The 27,196-nt window shown below is 45.4% G+C and overlaps 1 protein-coding gene across 5 annotated transcripts; it reads right to left on the reverse strand.

Moving 5' to 3' along the window:
* Window positions 1–936: 936 nt before the first annotated feature.
* Window positions 937–27,196, reverse strand: LOC144169354 (uncharacterized). Of its 5 annotated transcripts, XM_077698458.1 has the most exons (7): window positions 26,950–27,196; window positions 12,569–12,707; window positions 8,114–8,249; window positions 7,723–7,908; window positions 6,250–6,436; window positions 3,938–4,136; window positions 937–1,340 (listed from the first exon to the last, which is right to left on the reverse strand). In XM_077698458.1, the coding sequence occupies exons 4-7, from the start codon at window positions 7,889–7,891 to the stop codon at window positions 1,029–1,031; spliced, it is 867 nt and encodes a 288-aa protein (XP_077554584.1). In that variant the 5' UTR covers window positions 7,892–7,908; window positions 8,114–8,249; window positions 12,569–12,707; window positions 26,950–27,196; the 3' UTR covers window positions 937–1,028. The 5 variants fall into 5 exon arrangements, with proteins under 5 accessions (XP_077554584.1, XP_077554582.1, XP_077554581.1 ...); XM_077698456.1 differs by lacking the exon at window positions 12,569–12,707 and having other exon boundaries at window positions 7,723–7,904; XM_077698455.1 differs by lacking the exon at window positions 12,569–12,707.

The raw sequence follows: 27,196 nt of genomic DNA on the forward strand, positions 1-27,196 counted from the left end.
CGCAAAAATCAAGCATCTATGATTTTTCAATAAAGGAACACCACGAATATCACTTATGTATTGATTTTTTGCCTCACATTTGCATAATGTGTTGTTCTTGTTCAACAATGTTGACAACTATGGACACTGACACCCGACGTTTAGATTTGGCTGTACGTATATAAGACTATTTCGCAGATTCTGTTTCTCTTCGGCGGGGTGGCTAATTGAGTCTGTCAGACAGACAGACAGACAGACAGAGACAGACAGACAGACAGACAGACAGACAGACAGACAGACAGACAGAGTTTGTGTGTTTGAGTAGCCCAAGAAAGACTATTGTCTTTAAAATTTAATGCAAGCAGTCGAGACCATTATGTGCATGTCTTATGGGGCAGGTAGATTGTGTACCCTTTGTTGCGAAGAACGTTTTGTGATACGAAGTTTTGGTGTTTCTATGTTAAGTGTGAGGGTTGGGGCCGTTTGCTTGAGAGCGGAATCAGAAAGGGCTCGTCGAAGTAACAGCTTCTCTAAAAATCCCGTTGTGTTTCTTTAAGGTCGCACAAGGAGGAGGAAGAACCTTTTTTTATTGAACAATAGGTGTGGGCTACGTCCAGGAGGCCGCGGAACTTCGCTGACTCCAGGGCTCGTTGCAAAAGGGCTCGTCACTCCGGTGCCGATGTGGGCAGCGCAGCCTCCCACTGCTCAGGGGTAGGGGAGATGAGGGGACTGGGCGGCGGTGGCATACGTAGACTAGGGTCATATTCAACGGCAATCAAAACAACGCTGTCAAATGGGACAAGGAAAGACACCACACGGCTAGACTAAAGTGGTATATACTGAGGGGATTATGGGAGGTGGATGCATTGGGAGATACGAGATAGGTCGCAGAGGTCCCGTGCGTTTTGTTTTTAAATTGAAATTAAGCAAAAGGGCAATTCTGAGGTTCACCGTACATCAAGATATGAAAATTTACTGGTGGAAAGCTTCACGTGCGGACTTAACATGGGCGCCTTTTCCGGTATGCAAGGCCAGTCGCGAGCAGCGGTTTAACTGGCGGCGTATATCTTGGAGAAGTCGGCATCCCTGCTGGGCCACCGGAAGAGCGTCTTGATGGTAGTGGAGACCTCGAGGCCGATCTTCTTCTCGAAGTAGGCCTCCTCGTTGTCGCGCATGTGCACGAGGATGGTGAGCTTGGGAGCGTCACGCGCCAGCGAGCCCAGGATAAGTTCAGCGATCTCCTCGGAATCGGCGCAGATGCCGCGGACCACGTGGTTACCGTAGATGCTGGTCGTCATGAAGCCGTAGCCAAGAACCGACTTCGATCCTCGGCACGCCACGGCAGTTTCGACGTCAGGCTCCTGCGGGAAGATCGCGCCACCAAGGTATATGCGCGCTGGGGCCAACTTTTGCATGGGACATACCTATTATTGTCAGCTGCCTTCTCTGGCGTTAACCCGGCAAATAACAAATCTAAAACACTGCGACTTACTGCTGGGTAGGGACGAATCGTTCGTACGAAACAACTGTCTCGTGAGTACGGTGTGGAATTCTTAAATGTAAATGGTCATTCAGGTACATCAGCACGTGACATGACATACAATCTTTCCGGAAAGACTGGCACTGTCCTTGCGGGCGCCCGTGGGACGCATGAACAGCCGTTAAAGGCGTCCCCCACGGCGAACGCAGTCAGCTATTCCTGGTAAAGAAGGCATGAAATATGCTTGGCGCTCTTCTTATGCTGAGTACTGTGCGCTGCTACCGTGCACGCATTTATTATTCGAATTTATAGCATGGGTAGCATTGGTGAACACGCACCTTTGTTCCAGTGTCGCAAACAACAACACTCCGTGATGGCTCTCCCTTAAAGACGGCGGTAATAGGTCGGAATTTCTCAGACGTGGCGACATAATGCGAACAGTCGCTCTGCTGCAGGCGCTCCGACTTACAGAAACAGCGAAGGGAACCGTGTCCGGGTTCGCGATTGCTACGAACGAATTTCGCCCCTATTACGTTGAGTATAGAAGCAGCATAATACAGCATGTTTTTACAGAGTCTTCTGGCCGGCCTTAAGGAGTTTCGTGAGCCCGAGTTAGAAAATGAGTTTAAAAACAGGTTTATTATTATGCCTTTTTTTTTTAATTTACCCCTCAAGATATGATTGTGAACAATTTTTGTTTTGGCATTCTGTTTTTGCGAAAGAAAACACTTTGTATATGTCATGAGGGGCACCTGGCCGACATTTTCTATAACCTACGTGCTGGTCACTGTCGCAGGTGTTGGCATAAGTAGCATCAAAAGACCCCCAATTGAGCGCCTAGGTCTGCTTTTGGATGGAACGTTTTCTGCAGGACGCCAAATTTTATTGATGCTGGCTAACATTTTTACGCAATTTTCAGTTTCACGCAGATTTTAGAACTCTTTCATTTTGCCCTGCATAAAGCCACGAATTTGTAAAGAACATCGGCCAGCGGAAAAATACGTCGTTGGGAAAGTTGGCACTCATCTATGCAACACAGTACAGCGTGAATGTTGAAGACATAGAAGGAACGCAAGAAAAGCGCCATTAGACGGTTTATATAGCGGATATTGCACGTAATCTTTGTCAAACTTTTCGAGACTATGGCAAAAATTTATAGGCCCCAAGAATATCAAAATGCCCGCTTACTTTTCTAGGGAACCAAAATGTTTTATGTCAGCTAGTCGGCGAAAGAGCCTTTACTTCTTGCTGCCATGAAATTATTTTGTCAAACTTGAACGTTACACTTGTGCATTAAATTTTTTTGCTGTCCACGAACTTGACACGCGGCTTAGAAAATTTAGACAAAGTCTGCACGTATATCCTCACAATATGTGCAGTCTTCGTTACAATCGCGCTGTAACGTGTTCCATAGCCAGCCGAAGCAGAACGTCACTCGTGCCACATCTGAGCATCTTGTTCTCTAACGTACCCCCCCCCCCCCCCCTTTCTTCCTCCCCAGTAAAAACGCGTTGTTCTCTTTAGGGATGTCACGTGTGCACATAACTCTTACAAGAACAGAAAAAAAAACGAATGTGGATGCATGTTCCATCCATCGTTAATTCAATTAGTATTACCCTAATGTTTACCACGAAATATTCTGTACGCCTAAGGCTATAGCGAAAATTCTGTCTGTTCGAACGAATCAACGGCTGGACGTATAGGGTCACCAACCGCGACTGTCTTCCGCTCGATATGTCTATCCTGTGTGCTGCTAATGTGGCTGGACATCAAACCACATGAACTGTTAACGATGTTTGGGGCCGCACCATCTTTCTTGTGCGTATCGCTCATTTTTCTGTTATGTAAATATTTTATAAGGTGATTTTATTAGTAATTACATTAAGTGTTTTGATTAATTCCTTCACAACATGAAATAGCTATACTTTTTTTTTAATTTTGTGCCAACTTTGACCAGTTACTTCCTTTTTTTGTTGGGCTTCCGTTGGGTTCTGTGCCAATGCATGGTGAAGATTGGGTGACTCTTGGTCGAGTTTTGCTGCTGCTTTGAGGATTCGGTGCCCTATGCCGGTTAGTTAGTGGAATTCACCATTATATTTACTACGCACGTGTCATCTTTTTGAAATCAGACTTAGCTTAACTCGTGGCTTAACTTTACATTCCTTCCTTAAAATTAGTATTTTTGGGGGGGAGTGGAGGGAGGGGGAGGTATAACGGGCCGAAGCGCGTGGTAGTGGAGGGCTCCGGATTAGTTCTGATCCCCTTGCCATCTTTAACGTGCGCCAAAATCTCGACACACGGAGTTTTCGCCTTTCGACAGCATCAAAAAAGCAGCCACCGCGGCCGGGATCGACCATGCGTCCTTCGGTTAAGCAGCAGAACGCCTCAGCTAGTGACCCACCGCGGAGGATTTCACAATGATAATGCATTCGAATAGCACACACCAAAGTGAAAGAAAGAAGGCTGCAGCACGTGTACCTTCAGCGCGAGCTCGAGCAGTTTCTGTCGGCAGCTGCCGTGGACTCGCTCGTCGTAACGCACCACCAGCGGCATGAGCTTCTCGCTGACGGGGACCACCTCGATTTCAGGCAGCGTCCGCACCAGATTGGCCAGCTTCGGAACGCCAGGACCCAGGGACTTGATCTCGCGGGTGTACAGCTGAAGGTTGTTGCCCTCCCTGCGAGGTAGAGCGTTACAAAGCAGCTGCGTGAACTAACTGCAAAGTTATTATATCATTGGAGGTCCTTATATTCGGTTCTGCTACCTAACGTTGTGAAAGGTTTACGCGGCTGAGTAGCCTGCGGTGATTCATGCCCTCAGAGTCATTAACTCAGACAAAATAGACAATCGACTACCTTTCTGTCGAAACGACAACGACGGGGGAACGCGAAGCTTTCCACAATCAAGTTCAACCCCAAACGAACCAACCCAGAAGCTAGTGGTCGACAGTATGACGTAAAACTGTGCGCTCTTTATGAGAACACCTGTTCCTTATCGGACGGTTTACTGCATTGCGGTTGTGCTCTCCAGTGGTCTACTGATGCGGGCATTCCATGGCTTTTCCTATAGCGCCCAACCATCATGGTGGTTATACGGAGGGGTGCATTTTCTGTTTAATATTGCACGTCCATGCACCCCACTCCAAATCCAAACTGCTTCGACCTTTCAGGAATGGCGCAATAGGATAGACATTGGCTTCATAACGCGAGGGACCTAGGTTCTATTCGTAGGAAGCGTTTTAATGTTTCGTCGCTTCCCCCACGGTCATCATTATTGTCAACAAAAGTTGGATTTGTTGCAGTGCGTTTTGGGTGGAGTATACGGCCGATATCTGTGAGAAGCTGAAAGCTTCGCTTTAATAAATTCTTGGGTGCTCTTAGGTCTGCTACGCGCTTTGAATGCGAACGCATTAAGAGTTGAGCTGTAATACTTAAAGGCTTCTTCAGGGCGACATCGCGTTTGTGTCATGAGGATTGGCCGAGAAGACGAGACGTAACATAAACAGTTGGCGGGAACGTTTACGTCAAACACCGGCAACTTCAGCCTGCGTTTAAGTGACGGGACGTTGCGTAACAGCTTGCAAAAGGCGGCTGTAGCAGCCGTGAATTAGGGCAAAAAATTTCGCCGACCTTCGGCGCCTTGAAATCCCCGTGAATTTGCAGAAGGCGCAGTCTCGCACGACGAGTGGTTTAAAACTGTTTTCTCGCGAAAAAAATAATATTTAATAGTTTTGTCTATTTCAGGTCAGCGATAACGGAGCGTAAAAACAACGTCCTGTATTTTGTTTTTATGTTTGGCAATAAAATAGCAATTATTTGATTGGCGTAACAGCAACATCAGAGGGCAGTATCAGCCTTTCCATTACAAAGAACCCAACGCATGGCATTTGTCCACCCTTCTAGTAAGCTCATGTGTCACATGATCGGATTCAAGAAAAAAATAACGAAGAAAACCGACTGTTTTATTCATTACTGCGCTGATTGAGTTCGAGCTTGACGAATAGTGAATCGGTGGCATCGGTATGCTCCGCCTTTATCAGGCGTAGTGTTTCGCTGTCCTTGCCGCAACATACAACCGATGGTCACGGCCGTCTATTTATGTGGTCGCGCCATAAACTTGTAATAGAGCAGCAGACGACAGCGTGGCGGCAGTGACGGCAGGGAATGTCATAACGCAATAAAACTTGCATTGAAGCAGAGAGCTCAATTATGTCACTAAAATCGACCGAAAGAAAAAATAGATACAGCAAAAAAGATTGTGTGATGTTGGTTAGCTTAGCTGCAGTGAACTACAGTAGTTCCCTAGAGCTTAACAAACGCCTTTCGCTCGGTTTTGGAGCTTTTAGATCAACCTTACTTAATCGCTTTGAGGAATTGACGCCTATTTTAACCTTAAAAGATGTGTTTTTCTTGCCAGCCACAGCTGCAGTAGTAATTTTTACAAGACATGTCAAGCGTTTCTATATCGTTTATACGCAGTATTTGCTAGCTTAGTTGTGATCTTTACAACCTAAACGTCAAATTACACTGCATGCCATCATAGCTATACGTGGACACCCACTGATTGCGTACGTTTTGCTTCTAATAAAAAAAACATGGCCAATTCACGGTGAATTGATGAAGTCGAGAATAGGGCCCCAGCTGCCCACGACAACACGCGATTGCCACGGCGGATTTTCCTGTAGTGTATGTTGATATGAAGCTCTATGGTTTCAACGACAATGAGTTGGTTTTTTTCGCCGAGTGCGCATGCGTGCGGAGCTGGTTGGCGCCATGGCAGGAGGAGCGTACTTGAACATGGGCACTTGGGCGGGCAGGCAGTGCAGGTAGAGGTTGTGCGTGCCCACATGGTCCAAGGCGATCTTCAGCAGCTCCTTGCCCATGCCCTGGTGCCGGCATTTGTTCACGACGCCCAGAATCGCCAGCTGCGCCAGGTCCGTGCCCACGAACGGTATGGCGCACACGCCGTACAGCTCCCCTGCATTCATAACGCGTGTTCCAACAAACACATCCTAGATGAGTATAAAGCCTATTTGCAGTTTCATCCCTCGCCGGCTACACTGCTGATGCGCGCGTGGCAAATCTTGAGAGACAAGAACTATTTCGCGTAAGCCGAGATAAAGTGCGTCTAGGCTACTTGCGTAAGCGATAAGAGTGTTGGCGAAAATACTGCGGCTTTCTTATCGGGGTAGCGTTGGTTCTAGAAGACCGCTAGAAGGAACGAAGTGTGGTGCTCAATTTCGAGTACAAAGCATGGCTCATGGGCAATTTTGTTTTTGGTATTCATCTAGCAGAAACAAGTACCGGCCAAGTTATTTAGATTAAACAGATAATCTCACACTTGGAAAAATAAAAAGTGGAGGTCATGATTAGGTTTTTTTGGGTGCCCTGTTCCACCCTTGGCGTGCTTGGAGTTGGAAAGTTCACTCTTCCCCGTCTCACAAATCTTGTGATTGAGAATGACACGAGCGTGCGTTGAAACGAGGTTTTAGACCTGCGCCGTACACACTGCTGCCGAAAAAAAGTATACCGTTACAAGGCCAAAACAGTTAACAAAAATACGTTACTAGTTCTTCCTTTCAGAAATCAAAGGAGTGGTTACTTCGTTCTGAAAAAAGAAGCTGAATCCAAGTAAAGGGTACAACCCGTGTTTGCGAGCTTTCAGGGATATAATATTGTAATAAACGCTCGAAAAAGCACAAGTAAAGTGCTATTCGCAGCTTGTTACTTACAAGTATTGAACTGTCACTCTGGGCAACTCCTTATAGCCAACGTTTCAGGTAACTTCTGCAGCGAGGAATTAGACGATGAAACGAACAACGTGCACACAAGTAAGCTCGTAAATGTGTATTGCCAGCGCATACGGGCTTAAAAAATTAACAGGTTTGCTATTTTAGGCGAGAACGGCCGGTTTTGTACAAGGTACATTAAGAAATAACTGAACGACTGTGTTGACGGGATGTACGATCCCCGTTACGGTTATTGCATATTTGGGGTTTCGCAATACCTAATTTGTCGATCCATACAGGCAATAATTAACAGCACTACAAATGTAGGCCCAAGCAATGAAGGTTCAGTTCTTGTTTGGTATAATAGAAATCGTTTCATAATCGTTTCATTTTAAAGATTATTATTCTTAATTGAATCGGAGTATAAACTCACAGCCGCAATCTGACCACTCATGGATGCACGTAATTTGTGTGAACGAATGATACGTCTAGTAATAAGATCAGTAATGAAGTAAGGACTATAGGGTTCGCGTACCGTCATCTGTGATTGCTCCGTAGACGCTTCCGGGGTCTGTTTTCCACAGGGTTTCCAGCTGGTGAGTTCCGATTACGAAGCCAATCTCGAGACGCAGTTCCTTCGTCAGCGGCAATTCTTCCCAAAGGAGCGGCCGAATAGTGTACTGTTTGATGTCCGTGTTCGACATCACTTTGTCCTGCCTGGCTGGGAAAAAAAGCCGTGCGCCGAAAAGACAGCTAGTCAGCTCAGAACACTCTGCGTCCAAATCAATGCCCGAGTAAGGAACGACTTATGAAATTCAGGACATAATTAAGGGATTTCTGACGTTAAGTAGAGCACGCAGACGTCCCACAGTCTCCGCGAAACACTCCACAAAGAAGTCTAACAAGCTCCATATACTTAAACTCACCTCTTTTTGTTGGAAAATTAGGGCGAGACGCCTGGTCTTCAGAGAAGCGCAGTGATCTTCTTCCTCGTCTTCCACCGGATAGTTCTTTAGTGTTTTTTCGGCTAAGTCACCACAAAATTCCCTCGGTGCACTTATTCTGCAATGAGAAAAAAAGAAAACGAAAATGAACATTGCAAGTAAACTTGGTGAAAAAAAAGAGCCAGTCGTGCGAATGCACCACCATGGAAGTGGATGTTCCCCAAACAAGTTTGCTGCCCATAAAGGCAGCAGACTTTAACAACAATACGAAAATGTGTACACCATTGTCATCATCATCTTCTTCATCATTACCATCCATTCTCCCAGTGTAAATTACCCCCGCTTTGTCCGGAGTGGACCCGTGTTCGAACCCGTTTCAAACCAATGCAAACTTGACTGATTGATTGTAGGGTTTAACGTGCTGACGCAACGCAGGCGATGAGGCCATGATGAGGCGATGATGCCAACAGCCTGCACAGCAAGCTGTCTACCGGAAGTTCTGTGTTATCACGTCGTCTGTCAGTAGCGAAAAGGTATCCCCGTAACTGTCGACATGGCCTATATCGACCTGGGATTAGCCAAGACGCTGAACCATTATTGTGCTCGGATCGCCTCTGTCGATGTGGGATTAAGCTATATAAACGGGTCTTCATCACTCTCGTCATCACCGCCGTCTAATCCCTACCTCCGACGAAGAAGCTAAATAACCATTTTACAACGTAAGCTAACGCTGATATCACAGCACATTGCGGGGACGCTATGGAAATCTTGTGCTGTCCAATTGTTTGAAAGGGTGAGTTTTGCCCTAGTAGCTAAAGCAAAGTTATGGCAGCTGTGCAACAGTCAGGCACCAGCTTATAGGCCCGTGAGGTGCAGTTTTCAATTAAAAACGTGGTGCCACCTGCAAGAGGGGGCGGCATTTCCCCACACAATGAAAATGTAGTAGTAGCTATTTCAAATCAGTTCTCCTCACGAAGGTCCCAAAAATTTAGCCGAAAGGAAGCAAATGCGCGTATTTTATTGTGTTTGTATAGCTGCTACGAAAGTTATATTTCGACAGATCAGATCAAACAAATATATCTAAAAAATGTTTCTAAATATCGTCCATTCGCTCGCTAATAAAAGCCGACGCCAGTACACGGATTCGTTGCTTACGATGCCTTTTTGCAGTATCCATAAGCTATCGTGAGAAAAAATAAGAAGCACAGAAGGGTAGGTGAATTTGGGTATTTGCACCCTACATGGCATTAGGCAGCTGCAGAAAATACGGCGCATGGAACACATCATTAAAACGTTATTATTTGTGTATTTCCCACTTAATTGCGCCTTCTAATGTCGCCAAGAGTAAGGAAAAATATACATCAAATTAACACAAAGTATCCCATTGTCCATATGCGTGCTACCATTGTATGGAGCGGCACCGGTAAAACAATATAAAAAATGTTTTAAAGCAACATCGCGAGCAAAATACAGCGTGCCGATCTTAAACGGACTGGTACAGCAGCCTCAATCGGCGACCCGTATCTACAATTTTTAACTAGAAAGCAATAAGTACACCATTGTGATATAACCCGACGTTGGCGCTGTCCGGTACAGCAAATATCGGCATCTTTAAAGAGTAAAAACACATACAAAGTGCGCATGGGCATTAATTTTCATAAAGTCAATAATTTAGTTTCCGAAGAAAGTTGGGGACGTTGGCGTTTGTATACGAGCCGAAAGCGTTACACCACGACGCCGAAATATATAGTCGTGTAGCAACTTGTAGTCAGCATTTCTTACACAGTATTCTACGACACGAGTGTAAATGGAGTTTGCGCCGGAGATATTTTCTCCGAAATAGCCAACCCCACGAACACATGAACGCTGGCGCGGAAAGACAGAAACGACACAGACAAACTTTTTAGGCTATGAAACGACCTGTGCTGCAAGAAATTATCTCTTCTTATTTCATGAGAAGAAAACCATTTCTCGAAAGTTATAGGTCGCGCTATGCACTCCTCCACGTACCTTCCCGCGCGTACATTATTTCCTTGTGTCGGTCGCACCGCGCATGTCCAGTACGCAAAGTTAGTTTTGCGTTCAAAGTAGAGTGCGTACGGTATACCGCCCTTGCGTATCCCTGTGTTTACAACATGGCGGTAGGTATACAGAGCTGATCATCATCTCAACGCTTTCGATCCTCTGTGAGCAGTAATTTGCATCTTATAGAACAATTTCTTGCTCGTGTCTTCTAATACGTCTTGTGGTTTGCACATTTCTCTCGCGGTGAACGAAACTAACGTGACATCGCTGACTGCCCTAACAAATTTCCTGCAAGCTGGCGACACGTGTATAGCTGTGTGCACGGTACGTTGCCGCGTTCGTTCCACGCTGGAAGGCGACGGTGTTCAGAATTAGTTATCTCATTTTATGCTTGCGCTTCGGCCTCGCAGTGCAAGCAGTCACACCGTCACGTCGCGTTTTTTTTCGAAAATATGTCTGAATTGTTTTCGAGTCTAATAAAATGCATACGTGAAACCAGGTCCTTTGGTCACGTGCGCGCTGTGTGCGATCGCCGAAACAGTAACCGCGGGGCTTTGATGCTTTCGCTATAGAGTGCGCTTATGCAGAGAAATATTTGTATCATGTTGTGTCTGTTTTGCACTCAATACTAACAGACAGGCGGTTGGTTCACTGGTTGGGTAGTCGTGCGAAATTCCAGGTGCTCGTTCGGCCAGATGAATTAGTCATTTCGCATTCGGTTCAACAGATGGCGCAGTAAACATTTGCGTGTCGCAACGCAAAACCGATGAAACGCTGTACTAAAACTCTCTTCGCGGTGCCAACGTAGCGTGCCGCAAAAATTTACCGTGTATCGTACGCAAAAGCCGCAAACGCTATACTAAAACTCTCTAATGTCGAGCGGTACAGGCGTAAACAAGGCTTAAATAAATTAATGAATACTTTCGAGAAAGCCTCTGCAGGCCCCATTAACTAAGGACAGATAATTATTGGCCGATAAAGAACGCCTTTAACAACCAATAAACGCAGTAAAAAATGCAGAGGACGCTTAAGTCTACTACTGTGTAGGGATGTGGAAGCATAGCAGAGGTGTGAAGCATAGCATAGCAGAGCCGTAGTCAAGGGTTCGACGAAAATTCGCCTCGTCAGGAATTGTACGAAGAAACAGTATATCAGTCACCGATCAACTTAAACAGTTAAAAGAAGTTCAGAAGTTTAAAAGTTTAAAGACGTTCCGAAACGCGTACGGGTTTCGAAACGTCTTTGAACTCTTTGGCGTGGTCGGTGACTGCTATACTGTTTCTTCATATTTGAGCCATCAGGCGACGCGCTCCTTTTGGAGTGGGAGGTCCTAAACGGCTTAACGTCAGACCGGCACATCAATAAATCAGCTAATCACTTAACATATGTTTCTATTTCAACAATATTAGTGTTGGGAATCATGGAGAAAAATCTCCCACACGGGCCCGGTGTACAAGGCAAGCAGCAGCAGCAGCGGCTGGCTGCTAACATAACAATGACCGTACTTACACCAGTTACCTTACATTTATATAGCAATGCAAGTCAAAGAGCAAGGAGGTGTGTATAGCCATAACAAAAAACAGTGATGAAAAACTGAACTGGAAGCAAAGAAAAAGTATAGCCAGGCTTCTAATAAAAAATCAGGGAAAAGGCAAAAAGGAATACAAAACATACAGTTGTACAAACACTAGACAACAATTGACTTCCAATTGAACAGCACACTTTCAACTAAAGAATGAACTATAAAAATTGATACGAAGCAAGATAACATAACTATTATGTCACATCACAGATCAAAAGGCACCACTTATTCTAACTAAAAATATATTTCCTGTCAAAACTTGTTTAAATAATAGGCAGGGGGGTGACGTACCATTTATGTGCCGTAGAGCTCGTTGGATTTCCCAGCTTTCGAAATCGCAGAAGTTACAAGAGTATTCTTTTGTATTTAGCCTCTAATTGTGCTTCAGAAAATTGTTACTCATTCTGAGGCAACTTTTATTTCGTTACATTAACGTGAGTTTGTAATAACCATGAACAGGAACAAGGTTCATATGTCTCAAAATACGGTAACTAGTTATTGCATGCTGCGTTTACAACTATTCGGGCTGCTTTTCTTGTAACATATGAAGCTTAGTGATGTTTGATTGGTGGTTTTACCCCATACAAGACGGCAACAGCGAACGTATGACAGAAATAGGGAATTATAAATAAGAAGTTTAACACTTTTCGGTAAACAAAATCTTAGTCTAGAAAGAACACCGGTAAATCTGGAAACCTTAGTAATAACAGTGTACCTGCAAATTTCATGACACATATTCATCAAAAATTACACCAAGGCATTTAAAAACAGGCACGAGCTCAATGTCCCTATTGTCTACCCGCAGAGGAAAGGGTATTTCAACTCTATACCTGTGTCTGCCCCTCTCGGTTCTCCGCCAGCAGTTCGGCTGGCTCCTTGTCAGTGCTATCAATCCACGACGTCAGTGCAATGAAGCGACGCGACGTGTTTCAGGCAGTGGCGACGTCAGGCCATTGTATACCTGCATTCCTAGCCGATAAAGCCGCCAGGACGCGCATGCCCGCGTTCGCAGGGAATGAGGGAATGAGGACGTCAATCCAGCGCATGCCGCGTTCGCAGCGAATGCGCATTTGTTTTTGCCGCCGGTGCCATATTTCGTTCCATGAGCTGCTACGCTTTCGCATGCAAAAACATCAACGGAAATTTAATTGTGAAGGCATTATATGCCTTCACAATATGTAGGTTTGCTCGTTTCCAGGTTTTCTTTTTTTTTTTTTTTTAAATCTGGGGGTAGAAATCAGGCGCTATTTTTAAAACTGATAGTCGATGAGAAATGTAATTTTTTGCGAAACCATTCCGAAATTCGCGATCGTTCGGGTCAAATCTACAGATGTACTAAGTAATACACTCAATTGATTTTAACAGTAGGTATCACGAGCTCCTTAACTGTAACCCGTTAAAATTAGCGTTTGTTTCAAGCTGGTGATTGGGGGGGGATATCAGGATTTCCTAGCCAATACTCTCCGGAATGAGGCGTTTGTTTGGAAATGGATCAGTAATGACGACAGTAAAGAGCGTTGATAACTTCCAATAAACGAAGCATTTTACTGGCAAAAAGCTGGTCATCCATTTTTTACACGTCCTTGTTTACGTAGATTCTCGTCTGCACGCGCAACATGTCGGTCTCCATTCGAGACCAGTGCGATCATTGAGCGTATCTCCTGGGAGAAAGTTCTCTCGACATCACAGCTTCCGTTCGCTAGGCACAACAATGTCAGTGCAGCATTTACCAGCCTGCAGTAGTGAGCGGTAGAGTCATGCCAATATTCAATGAGCTCGAAAGCTGTGTTTGTGGGGCTTGCTTCCAGCAAATGCTGCTTCAGAACGGCGGACCGTCAGCGCATGATTGTGGAGATTGCTACTTTGAAAAAGTCCATTCGGGAAGAAATCGGGTCGAACCCGATTCTCCTGAAGGGTTTTCGGAATGTAAAAAACGCGTAAAATTGTTTTTTACCCGAAAACGAACAACCCTAATTATATGGCCCGGCCTGCGAAAATCCGGCTTCGGCGATGGGACTACAATAGTGCCAAAAATCGATTCTCCGACCGAAATGAAAAAAAAAAAAAAAAAAAAAATGCCGGCACATACATCCATTTGTAACCTTAGGACGATCGATTGGATACTCCCCTGTATTTATCTCGATCGGTACATACAATATCACACATAAAGTGAAAAAATAAGGATGACCTCACTGATTTCCCAACCGATTTTTTGATAGTTCAGATTCCTCATACACATGTTATTTTTAACACCAAACATAGGTCAGCTATACGTTTCGTATATTTCTCAATATTAGAACCATACGATATTGAACACGCGCAGAGTAACGTGCAGATTTTTTTGTCGTTTTCAGTCCCTGATGCAGTAATTTATAGCTTATATGCATCACTATAAACAATTAGTTTGACGACTGAGGGCGTTCACATAAATCATGCCCTGGACTTATCGAGTTTAACGTCCTACACATTTTTTCTTTGAATTGTTAACGAACGGACTTCAAAAAATTGTGAACGGACCGAAAACCGGGACACGAGTGCTGCTATAAGAAATGGAACCGATTAGTACACTAAAACATTGCGTGCGGCTCCTAGAAAAGTAGCTCTTGTGCAAATAAAAAAAAAATGACACAGTGTGCAACGCACCTGTTCGGCTGTTTTGACAAATGCTACGCACTTGCCGTCTCTGCAATTAACCCCAGCTGACACGACGTTGTTTGCAGCAAAAATAAAGCGCGTGAAGCAACCAGCTCCGCGCACGGTATCACTGCAGAATTGACGTTATCTTGAGAATAGGCCGAACAATGGCAACAGTACCACGACTATGGCGATTTGTAGGTCGGCTCCGTCGGAAGCATCCCTAGTAGCACAGAATGTTGCCCGAACATTTCCACAACGTTTCCCCTTAACGTTGCCAAAACGTGGCTAATGTCCGCTTTTTTTAACGTTAGTGCAATGTTTCCCAGAAACATTGCGTCAACATGATATTAGCATTGCTCCAACATGGGGGCAACGTTTTAAGGGTGTTGTTTTAATGTTTGGATAACGTTGTTTCTGACGTTCGTCAACGTTGCTACACTCTTGGAGCAACCTTCCAGCCACGTGCGGGACACATTTGAACAACGTTATGAGACATTTTCTGATGACATTGCAGCAACTTTTCAGCTACATTTTCGCAACGTGCATACCACATTTAAGCATATCCCTGTACCATTCGGACGTTGTGATAACATTGCTACAATCTTGCAGCAACTTTAGATCCACACTTTTAACATGAAGTTAGCATACAAAGAACGTTGCTGCAACGTTCAAGCAATGTTTTTATGAAGTTGCAATAACATTCCTACAATTTTGCGGTAACTTTCCAGCTATATTTTTCCAACGTGCGGGTAACATTTAGAAAACGTCGCTATCATGTTCAAGCGATGCTTCCTACAACGTTACCGCGACTTTACAGATACGTTTTTCCCCACGAGGGCCACATCCGCGTACTGCTGATATGACGTTCAAGCAATGTTTCTCTTACGAAGCGATGATATTGCAGCAATGTACAGGTAACTTACAGTTACATGTATCTAATATACATGCAACAATAACTAGATGAAAATATTATAAGTTAACTTTTTCCTAGACAGACGATTGTTGACTGCATGATAAGCGAGCACTTCAAACCTCGTCCTCATAAACTCCTGAAAGGTATAAACTGGCATTTTAGACTGCATGTTCATACATTTGATCCCTACACTGACCAACACACACAATTAAGGCAGTCCGGCAAAATAACAAACTAAGAAATGGCGGAATTTTAAAGCAAGGAACATGCCAGCTAGCGTAAATAACAACACTGACACTCTTTAAGATGAAAGAACATGTGCGTTTTATTTTACCATTAACAATCGATCCGAATACGTATTGTGTTAAAGCAAATGAATTTCGCAAGTACGCTGTTTCAGCCGTTGTCTTCGTTTTTCTCCTCCTGGGCTTGCTTGTTCTTCTGCCTTGACAAGTCAGTTTGATGACATACTTGACGGCCATGAACCCAGTAACATGGGGCTGTTACTGTCACGCTTCTGCGAAATGAAAAAAAGCTGTAGTTTAGGAGAAGTTGCAAAGTTGTTACAGCATAGACAATGTCTCACCTCTCAGAACACCAGGACTTTTGGCATACAATATGGCCTCATCAATTTTCTTGTACTTCAAGTGAGGTTTGACTGCCATTCCTGGAAAACAAACAAAATGGCATTGCTCTAACACACAGGGTGCTCAGAAGCTCACCTGCAGTTTGGATGACGCTTGCTGCCAGATGAGCTTATTCGTGTGTCAATGTTGTGGTGCTGGTAAATCATAAGGTATTTCTGAAACAAAACAGAGTGTATAGAAGTGGTTCAGAAAACTGAAGTGAAGCAAATTTTAGCTAATAGAGAAAACCTTACCTTTAGGAAGGAATATTATAGCAAAACAGGCCTCTTCACTTTTCACTTTGTCTTGCTTGTTTAACTTTTTCTAATGCCCGTGCCAACTTTATGACGCACATCGCTTGAGTTGGTTTCTCAAGCATCCCTGGAAAACAGAAAAGGACAAAATACTGAATTATATAAAATACCTTACAGCTTTCTTTCCAGGCCATCGAGTAATTAAGTGAAAAGTCTTCGATCAGACAGCTTGCCAGAGAATTTTCAATTAACAAGAGAAGCCGACCAACTGATGACGGCTGGCGTCTCGTAGGTGTTGTGAAATCTCTCCCCCCCCCCCCCCCCCCCCCCCACGAATTCCGTGCAGTGCGCTTCGCAGCTATTGCGCTCGCGAGACCGGCGACCGTACGCCTCGCGGTCTTCGGGCCGCGATATGTGTGCTGTTCTCGTGAAGCTCGACAACAGCGAAATTGCCGTACTCGCTCGCCAACGCGCCCCGACAGCGTACGCGTCGACCGGGTGCTGACGGAGTTGTGCTGGAAGAAAAGCAGGCAAGAGATGAGGGCGCACGAGGTGTAGTTAAACATGAGAATTTACAAAGTGCAAGGTGGAGAAAATAGTATGCAAGGGCCGGAAACGGTGAGAGAGTTCGGGCCGCGCGCCAGCGAGCGAGTGCGGTAATTTACGTTGCCGAGCTTCACGAGTCCGGCACGAATATGACGACGCCCGTCTGAGAGTTCATAGAGGTATAGAATTCACATACGTGCAAATTGAAGGTGAAATGCGCGCATGTGGCCTCTCAGGGAGTTAGCATAGTCTCGGGGTAGTGGGGGAGATTTCACAACGCCTACGAGGCGCCTGCCCTGATGACGACGTGGTACGTCGGCAATCATTGAAAGAGGACGATAATTACCTCAATGGCCATAAACATAAAAACGCAACGAACAAAAATTAGTAAACAGGCAAATGTAAAGAAGGGAAACATTACATGCACAACTAGATGAAATTACAACCGTGTGTTTTCTTGGTTGCCTAATTTTACCTTTTGCTCTCGAAAAATGTGCTAAAAACTGGCTTGAGCTGTTTTATTTTCTTATTTTTATTTATTTTTGATCATTTTATTTATTTATTTTTATTTGTCATTTATTTTCTTTATAGTTATAAGCATCCGACGTAGACCAGCCTTTCACATGGAAAATATGTGAATACCACAAAGACGTCAGGCGTTGTTTTACATCGTAAGATGGTTCGCATGAGCAGCTGATAACATATGGCTTAACTGCAACGCTAAATTGTGTTCCGTTACAGCATGCCGCCGAAACTCGCGTGAAATTAAACATAACAAAGTTATATTTATTAGTTGTATTTTTCGCGTTCGTGAGCAGCTGCGGCGAGAAGTAAATTAAAAGCCAATCGTACATATCAAGGTTCTTGCAGAACATATATACACTCGATTTCAGCATCATAACAAAAAATCTACTACTGAGCGCCCACCTGATTTCTTATTATACTCTTTCCATAAAATTTAAGTGAATACGTGTTCCCCTTTTACAACCGTACGCATTCACAAAAGCAAGGATATGCTTAGAAGTTAGAAACGGGAGGGCAATCTTGTTCCCGCTCTTTTACGAAGTAAACTGCATTCGAAAGAACGAGGCGAGCTCAGAAAATCGAGCGCTTACCTTCACTGGTCGGTTGCTATGAACTTGCCGGCCCGCAAATATTCGCCGTAACATGCGGCCACACAACAATATTTCGTATGACATGGTTCCTTCTCCATTCCGTTTGATTGTCACTATGGCTGCTCCTTTCTGAAAAAAGCGCGCGCATTTCGTTTACTCTTCCCAACCCACCGCCGGCTGCCAGTGGCAAAGGAGCATGAGGGGAGGACCCCTCTGCGAGGGGCGCGCACGTGTGCGCGTATGAGAGGAGGGTAGGACGCTGGCCAAGGACGAAAGCCTTTTCTTTCGGTCTTTTTTTTTTTTTTTTCCCGGCCATCCCCCACTTCGCGCTCGGCTGCTGAAACTTCCTTCGCGACACACAGAAGGGACGGGACGGGACGGAGCATCGACGAAAACAAAAAATAAGGCATGCAGGAAGAAAGGAATGCGCGAGACAGCGTGCCTGATTCCCAGCTGAAGTCTCGGAAAAAGGCGGGGTTCCGAGAACGCCTGGCGCCCTGCTGTATTTTTTTTTTTTTTTTTTTTTGCGAGAGTTTGCCTTACGGCATAACAGTCATATATACAACATTACATTGGTTTCACGCAGAAACGTCAACAGAGACCGGTACTGAGGCCCCCATATCCACCGCTGTAGATCAGGGGGTCTCCCAGGATGGAGCCCTGTGCCCCGGAGGTGTTGCAGGCGAGAGGTTTGAAGGGCAGGGCAGGTCCATAGAAGGTGGCTCGTGTCGGCTTCAGACGCAGGGACCGTACAAAAGGGACAGGTGTCCGCAAACGGTGCGTGATAGCGGGCAGGCCAAGCGTGGGTCACTGCTGGGGATAATGCCACCCCAACTCGAAGCCTCCGCAGCAGGACCTCCTCCCAGCGAGCGAGCCCACTGGGGAGGTCGGTTCCACGCGGTGGAAGTAAAGCACGCGTGGCGCGGCGGAGGTTCTCCTTTTCCACCACCCTGCTGTATTTCGTTTCGCGCCAAGCAGAACGCGACAAGTGTTCGATGCATTGGAACCTCTTACGAATAAAAATTACACCAGGAAAAATCTGAAGATAGTGTGTGCAATGCTATTGGAAGGGAACAAGAGCAAAAATTTTCAGGTTACTTGGAAGGTTCGTTTGTATAATGAGAAAAGATCCTTGAAATAGGCCAATGAGCTTTCGTACAGGCAGTATCTCCTGGAAAATGGGTGTCACACCAGGGTTAGGTCTTTGTTTTGTTTTATTGTTTCATATATGTTACAATACCATGGTGCTCTGACTTTGGCGCTCGAGGTAGGTGAAATGTCTATGGGGAAGTTGAAATATAAAACAGCCCACTTCATGTTGTCTATTTCAAACAAAGGTGCGAGGTGTGGACTAGTTGGAACGTTCGCTGATCAGAGGGGCTATAACAGTGACTAAATGTCACAAGAAGGGGGCAATTTAAAGTACATGAACTTTGGGCTTTAATCTATTTCATAAATCAACCGTAATTACTGCGGCAATGTATATATGAAGGGAAAACACACGATTGTAATTAGCTGGCGACATGTATACGGCTCGCACACCCATATGATGCACAGAAATTTATATAGCTTGCATATAAAATTTCTCCAGTAAATTAATTTTTTCGAGCAATTATGAGGATCCAGCAACAAGGCAATGTTTGAGCCTTCTATGTAGATTATTTTTGTTTAAGGATATACAGGTGGCAACATAAAACAACCCGGCCATGCATGCTTTAAAGGGGCCATAAATAGGCTTCCGAAAGTCGCCATTGTAATCGCGCAATCGCTAGAATACCCATTCACGGCAACATTTACCAAATATTACGCCTATTACACCTAACGAATAAAAACATGAAGCAAAAATTTGGTGTCAGTACTCCTTTAAGAGAGAAAGTTAACAGTGCGAGTCGCTTGTGAAAACTTAGCAAAATGGAACTGGAAATTTTCCTTGTCGATGCACGATTACCTTTTTATAATGCAACCGTTTACTACCAAAGGAAGGCGCGCAATGTTTTAACAATAGGAAAGGAAAGTTGGGAAGTCATTTCTGGATGCTGTTTTCAGGCAGTTATGAAAGAAATGTGCGCGAACTTCTTAAAGATACGGCCAACACGTCGAATGAAAAACACGGCGTATACCCGATCACTTTGTCTTTCCATATGGTGCACGTTTCCCAAAAGAACACATCTCCATTGTAAAGAGGCCGCGTTAAATTTCGGTATGATGTCATGGTGAAGTGAGCGGCTATGGAACGTAAAGGAAGCCAAGTCGGAGTAGATACCATTTGACGATGGCATAAAAAGCTATTTTCTTGTTGAAATTCCAGTTTGTTTATTTATTCAGCAAATAATGATTGCAAGATAACCCAAGTTCTCATTCGTGCCTCACGACGTCGAAATGCTGCGCCATCCGTTTCACGCGCGCGTTGGGTTAATTAGCAGGCGCTGTGCATTTGGTCAGTTTCCTGGATATATGCGGCATGCACATTGACAAAAACGCACCCGAGTGGCATTTGTAAAAGACTCACGAAAACAGCCCGATAGTTGGCCATACGTGACAACGCACAGTTGAGGGTGAAAGCTGTGCGGCTTTATCGGTGCTCAGCAGCTGTGTTTTGCTCTTTAAGTTTAATGATGTGGTAAAATCACCCTAAAATATCTGATTTGACTGATTATGAGGTTTCATGCGCCGACGCTACACAGGCGATGAGGCGCACCGTAGTAGAGGGCTCCGGATTAATTTTGACTACCTGGGGATCTAATTAACGTGCACCGAAATCCCGAACACACGGGCATTTCCGCTTCTCGCCTCCACACACACACACACGCACACACACACGCACACACAAAAAGCGGCTGCCGCGGCCTGCAATCGAGCCCGCGTCCTCGGGCTCAATCCTTGGACTCAGCGCTAGCACAAGAGCCACTGTGGTGGGTTTCTAGAACAACTAAACCACACTATAAGATGAGACAATCGGTATACCAATTGCATGAGCGACACGGCCTGCAGGGGCTGGTGCGAACCGTTGAGCGCACGGATGTTCCAATAAGAGCGCATTCGCAAAATGGAAAAGTTGGTTTCGTACATCAGTGAAATTCTGCATAAAACACGTCATTATTTGGGGGTCATTTACACGGATCTAAGTTGATTTACACTGCAGGTATTGCTTTTTCAGAGCGTGACGGTCGTGCCTAATTGATTGGCTTTTTACTAGGTGTGGCACAGCGACGCTTCATTGCACACGTTCACAAATTTCGCGGGGACTGGACTTCACGGAAACGCGTCCATAGCCAACAAAAGCGGCCGCTTAGTTATTGTAAGTCCAATCTGTCCTCAAGAAACTCATGTGTCAGATGCACGCCACCAAGAAATGTTTGCGTGTATACGTCGTATGCGTATATACCTTTAGGAAAAGTGAATGAAAAAAAAAAACGGGTATAGAAATAAGGTGCTTCGTTGTTGAGTCATATCTTCAAATTATTGTGGGCACCTCACCGTAAAAAAGTAAAAATTTGTTCATCAACTCCATAAGAAAAGTGCGACTAGCACGACGAGTATAGAAAAGTCATGATTGCTTTTGAAAGTGACTGTTTTTGAGCGATCTACGAAGGCTGAAGTTCAAATGGGACATATAAATGGAGCAGGGATAAGCAACAAGTAGGGGGCGAGGGGGAACACAAACTTCTTGTTATTGCATGTTTACTGATGAAAACAAATAACGCGCTGCAAAGATTGGCTTAAACTGAGCTTGCTATTCCGTAAAACTAAGAGGAAACATGTAGAATACAGATACAGTAATCCCTCGTTATAGCGAAGTCAGCAAACGGCGAAAAATTTCGTTATAAGCGGTATATTGATATAAGCAACCACTCGAGAAAAGCTAAACCAGTTTAGCTTATTATACACCACAGCTGCGAGGAATCAAACCATAATGTATTCACTGAAGCAAAACGTTATTCATAGTAAGCTGTGGTGGCTGTTTCATGTTCTTGCCGGGCGAGAGCAACCCCTGCTACAATTTGACCATTTGACCAAGCAATGCAGGAGGCTATGGTCGCCGCCCACAAAAGTTGGCAGCGGCAGTGCCCCTTTTATAGGGGGGCGTGCGGGCGTCACGAAACGCTATACGAGAGTTTTGCGCTGAAAAGCGCCGCAGATGCCGTGGCTCGAGACGGAGGTTGTTTGTTGAGCTCAAAAAATAAATAAATAGTAATAATAAAAAGATTAACCGCTCATTGGGCGTACAAAGCACAATCATGAAAACTGATCGGTTTCGCATTAGGGGCATTGCATGATCACTGGGAATTGTTTTCCCGAGTTGTGCAGCCATGAAGTTTGCAACACAAGAGTTCTTCGGCGCCTCGTTGTCGGCGACACTGCCAATTCTACGGATCGATTGCCAGTGTTCGCGCACCGTCGTGTCCACGCCTTTGACCAATGTGTTGCGACGAAGGTCAATGACCCTACCACGCATTTGGACCGTTTGCCCAAAATGGGGATCACCCGAATCGAGCATGACCGGCTCGAGAAAACCGCCGGCGAAGTACCAGCTTGTGTTGACCTGCCATGTTGGCAGCCTGACTCGCCACTGGGTCACCGCGGCACGGCGACGCCTCCGCTCGCCACTTAATTCGCTCTAAGCGGGTCAAGCTCTTCTGGCGCTTCGAGTAATGCGGCCTAAAATGCATCCGTTTGGGTTGGGACCAGAATAAATTTCGAATGAAGCGATATTTCGAACAAAGCGATTTCGTTATAACGAGTGACTACTGTATTTATATTTATTGGACGTAGTTTTTCGATGATTATAATAATTACGCCTGCGTGACTAATAATAGAAGTTCGATTTCTTACACGTGGAGGAAATCGCCGCGGGCCCATGTGCAACACAAAGAAATGCCACTGCCAACACGATCATTGCGGGGGAATTTGCGGATGACGCGAGCTCACGCACGACACTGATAACTTAGTGAGGCTAGAAAGTATTGGCTATGATCGGGAATCTGCCTGCCTGACCTGTTAAAATTCTGTTCTCCAACGTAAACGAAGCCTGTTAGTGTATTTTTTTAGCTTTACAAAATGATACAGCAATAAATGAGTGTTTTTGTAAGTTTCTCCTGAACAAAAAAATATTTTGTTCGCGCTCAACCTTCAATCGAAGGTGCCATATTTGTGGTATATTTTCATTAACACCAAGAACGGCGATGAGATTTACCCGCTTACTAAAAAAATGAAATAAAAACGAATTTCATTCATGGAACAGCCGGCGGCCATCTTGAAAAAAATGACCGTCTTAGAACGGTGCAGCACCTGGCTTGTAACGCACGATGCGCGGAATGGCGGTATTATTTTATTCGAGGCTGCATCCACTCTAAGATAATGTTGTGTGATCATCCAACAAATGAGGGACTAAAATAAACGCATCTGCCGACGAGCTTGGCTACGCCATCCGTCGGACCGGCACCACGCGTTTCTTTCGTTTTGAAACCGTTCAAACGTTCACGGTTCCTTTAAGATTTCATGGGGGAATCTACACGCTCAGCGTGACACTTCTCCACATGCATTTCTGCAGTTTTTCGAGAGCTGTGTTTCTAAATGATCACACATCGATGTAGGGTTTTTGCGGTCTGCCTCTGAACCCAGCAAACCACGAAAGTCCATAGGATATCCACAAATAGTCACAATATCCAATGTCATTTCAGGACATTCATGTGATGTCCATACAATATGTTTCACCCAAGATCATCTGCTTGTGGACATCCATGCGATATCACTGCAAGTGTGTTATAACATCATTACGCGATATCACTAGGACGTCCACAAAGTTACATTTTTCCTTACACTGAGAATTCGCATTCATAGCGTGGTGTACATATAGGGGCCCCAGCCACACAAAGTGTGTCTTAGTTCAAATCTCCCCTCATCCCCGTCTTTCCAGCTCCAAAATATTTTCTGGCCTGTTTGTAACTCATATTTTAAATGAAGAGCGGGTAGTTATTTGATTTGGAATTTGAGCGAAATCTGGTTTGCCTTTATGTTTGATTTGCGAATTGGATTCTATATTTTAGGCTGCTTGATTTATGTGGATGAAGAACAAGTGGGACTGTTGATTTTCTCATTCAGTTGTAGGTGAGCACTGGTACGGAGGCTGCAGTACGGAGCCAGTTACGGAGCCTGCTGAGTAGGCAGGATTCTTGTCACCCAAATTTGATGCTTGGGATGCGAGCGGGTGCATTGCATGATGCAACCCACGCGTATGGGTATTGCTTGTTTGGTTCTTGCGCGATGGAGTGGCGGGCCTCGTCCAGTCTTGTAACGTCGGGGGAGATGAGGGTGACGGCCAATTTTGCAGCGTTTTACTGCATCGTGAATAGCCTCGTGGCGTAAGCGGTCGAAGGCTTTGCGAATGTTCAAAAGGACGACAAAGGCCACGGTTTTTGGTAGCCTTCGCGTTTTCTAGTGCAGAGACAAGGTCGGCAATTGAATCCAATGGCACTGCGCTGGCGAGGAAAACCCGTCTGCGGCCCAGGGTTCAAGTTGCAGATTCGTGCATACTTGTAATTCGAGGCGTGCGAGTGCCATGGATTCGAGAATTTTGGAGGCAACGCTTGTGAATGAAATAGGACGAAAAGAGGAGAAAAGTTTGGGAGATTTGTTCTTTTTTAGGATGAGAGGGACAAGTTGGAGGCCAAATTGAGCAGGGAGGGTGCCGGAAGACAAGTGGACGTTGCAGTCAAGAAGGCGCGAGTGCTGCCTCTCGGCTACGGGCGCACTTTTCCTTTTTGCATTTTGAATGACCCGCACGAGCTCGGCCGCCATGAAAGGAGCTTCAAAAGCCGTGCTCAGGGCGAAGGAGGGAGCCGGCGCGGGGGCGTCAGATTCTTCGTTTTGGGCTGCGGCAGGGTTTGCGCGAGAAGAGAAAGCTCGGCCACGTTTTTTCCCCTTGCGATGGAGCGGGCGAGGAGGGAGGGGGGGGGGGGGGGGGGCAGGTTGTATGTCGGGGCAGGTCGGGGTCGCGGAGATGGCGCGAAGCAAGTGCCGTGCAAGGAGGAAAGAATACTTTTCTTTCCTGCATGGGTGAGGCCCTAGTACACGAGGCGATGGTACAGTGAACCAACATTTTCTAAACCAACCTAATCTAAAAACGTTGCAGTGAACTGTGGCTAAGACGTCCATTGGGCATAACCATTTGAACTTTTATAGGCGACGTAATTTCTCCAAAACATGGGTTAGTGTGGTGTTTCACATAATAAATAAATGGAAAGCTGCTATACATTCAACATTCCTCAATATTGCGGCAACCTAGATAAACATGTACACAGACAATGTTAATTTGAAGGTTTTTTGTGAGCATTGCTAAATATGTAGAAACTGTACGTACGCGTTGATCACTTTTAACCACACTCCCGAAATTAACGTATCCTGTAACTATATCGCAAACATTCAAGTGTGCTGTACGGGATCATTTGAATTTTTAGGCAGCTTATGTAACTCCACGTGAAATCGTTTATCATCATAAATATGACATTTGCCAACATTCGGCAACATTGCTGCAACGCGAAAAAAGCGTGTAAATGGCAGTTTCTCATGCGTTGTTTTTAAACGTTACATGAATGTATCCAACGTTGGCCCACATTTGGCAAAATTGCTGCAACGCAAGAAAATGTGCATGTGGGCAACATTGCCTATGCGTTAAACGTTGCGTGAATGTTGTTGGATGCGTCCAACACTGATTTTACGTTGGCCCACATTTGGCAACATTGCTGGAACGTGAAAAAACGTGCATACGGGCAACGTTGCCCATCCGTTGTTTGTAAACGTTGCATGAATGTTTTTGAATGGGTCCAACGTTGGCCCACATTTGGCAACATTGCTGAAACGTGAAAAAATGTGCATACGGGCAACGTTGCGCATCCGTTGTTTGTAAACGTTGCGTGCATGTTGTTGAATGTCTCCAAAGTTGGCCCACATTTGGCAACATTGCTGTAACGTGAAAAAACGTGCATACGGGCAACATTGCCTATACGTTGTTTGTAAACGTTGCGTGCATGTTGTTGAATGTCTCCAACGTTGGCCCACATTTGGCAACATTGCTGCAACGTGAAAAATGTGCATACGGGCAATGTTGCCTATACGTTGTTTGTAAACGTTGCGGGAATGTTGCTGAATGTGTCCAATGTTGGCCCACATTCGGCAACATTGTCACCACGTTGTGTAACGTTGCCTAACGTTACACAACATTGGCAACACGGCAGAAACGTTGCGGCAACAATTTGTGCTACTAGGGATGTCGGCAGTGCCCAGCTAGTGCACTTTACTTCGCTTGTTGCATCGTCCGCCGCCAAAGCGCCTGTTTCCAGCTATCGCCAGGGTGACCGCAGAGTTCAAAGTTTTCCGAATCGTTCTGTAGCGAGGAACACGAAAGAAGGAGCGATTTGCAAGCACTGCGCGAAGATACCGTATCACCACCCACAAGCATGATATTGGCGGCATGCAGCTCGCTTGAAGTTTACAGCAGAGAAAATAAATCGTGCGGTTTCGTTCAGTTCGACTACAGGAGCCAACCGTGGTGCTATTTTACCATTATAATTGCGGTTAAACTCACTCACTTCCTTTCAATGTGAATAAAATGCGGCAGCGCGTCCGCTAGTCAACGACCGGCGCAGGAGGCCTCTCGCTGGTAAACATACGGGTCATGCCACATATGTTATGAACCTCAGTGAAAACATGTAATGATACTTTTTAACCGTATAAACCAGCCGTTAGATCGATTCACTTCTCTACAGTAGGGGCGCAGCAGCGAGTACCACCCGACAGAGATACCCGCCAGCGCATACAAAGCGCCTGCATCGGTTCTCATTCCGATGGCGAAAAAAGGAGGAGAGGATACAGACGACGAGGAACTCGTTTCATTGCTGGTTGCTCACTCGAGGCCACTCGTCACCCTCATCTCCCGTAGCGCATTAGCCGAACAGCCATTCTATCAGTAGCTTTGTCTGCAGGTCTGCAATCGCTGCAATGACGCTGTTTTGGGCCAGCCTGACCGGGGGGCGTGGCGGCGCGTACACCACAGTGGAAAATAAACAGAGCCTCCTAACGCTTTCATTCCCTGCACACGACGTCCAATGTCGTTATACTTACATTTCTTCAAGCTGCTCCACAATTTCACATCCATTTACATCATCAGATCGAGAAAGGGCGGAATAACTGCGTTATAAATCCAACTCTGCAATACTTCTTCCCTTGCGCACGGCAACACTGCCGCAACGCCATCTCGTTGTGCACTACGGAAAGAGAGAGAGAGAGAGCCCACTGCCGGCTGTCCGGTGAACCAGAACGACGCGCGGCCAGCTGCTTGTGCAGCGCACGGAGGCAGTGGCTTCAATCG

The sequence above is a fragment of the Haemaphysalis longicornis genome, unplaced genomic scaffold (assembly GCF_048455015.1).
Source record: "Haemaphysalis longicornis isolate Haplotype H1 unplaced genomic scaffold, Haemaphysalis longicornis Haplotype H1 scaffold_2, whole genome shotgun sequence".
NCBI classification, from domain to species: Eukaryota; Metazoa; Arthropoda; class Arachnida; order Ixodida; family Ixodidae; genus Haemaphysalis; species Haemaphysalis longicornis.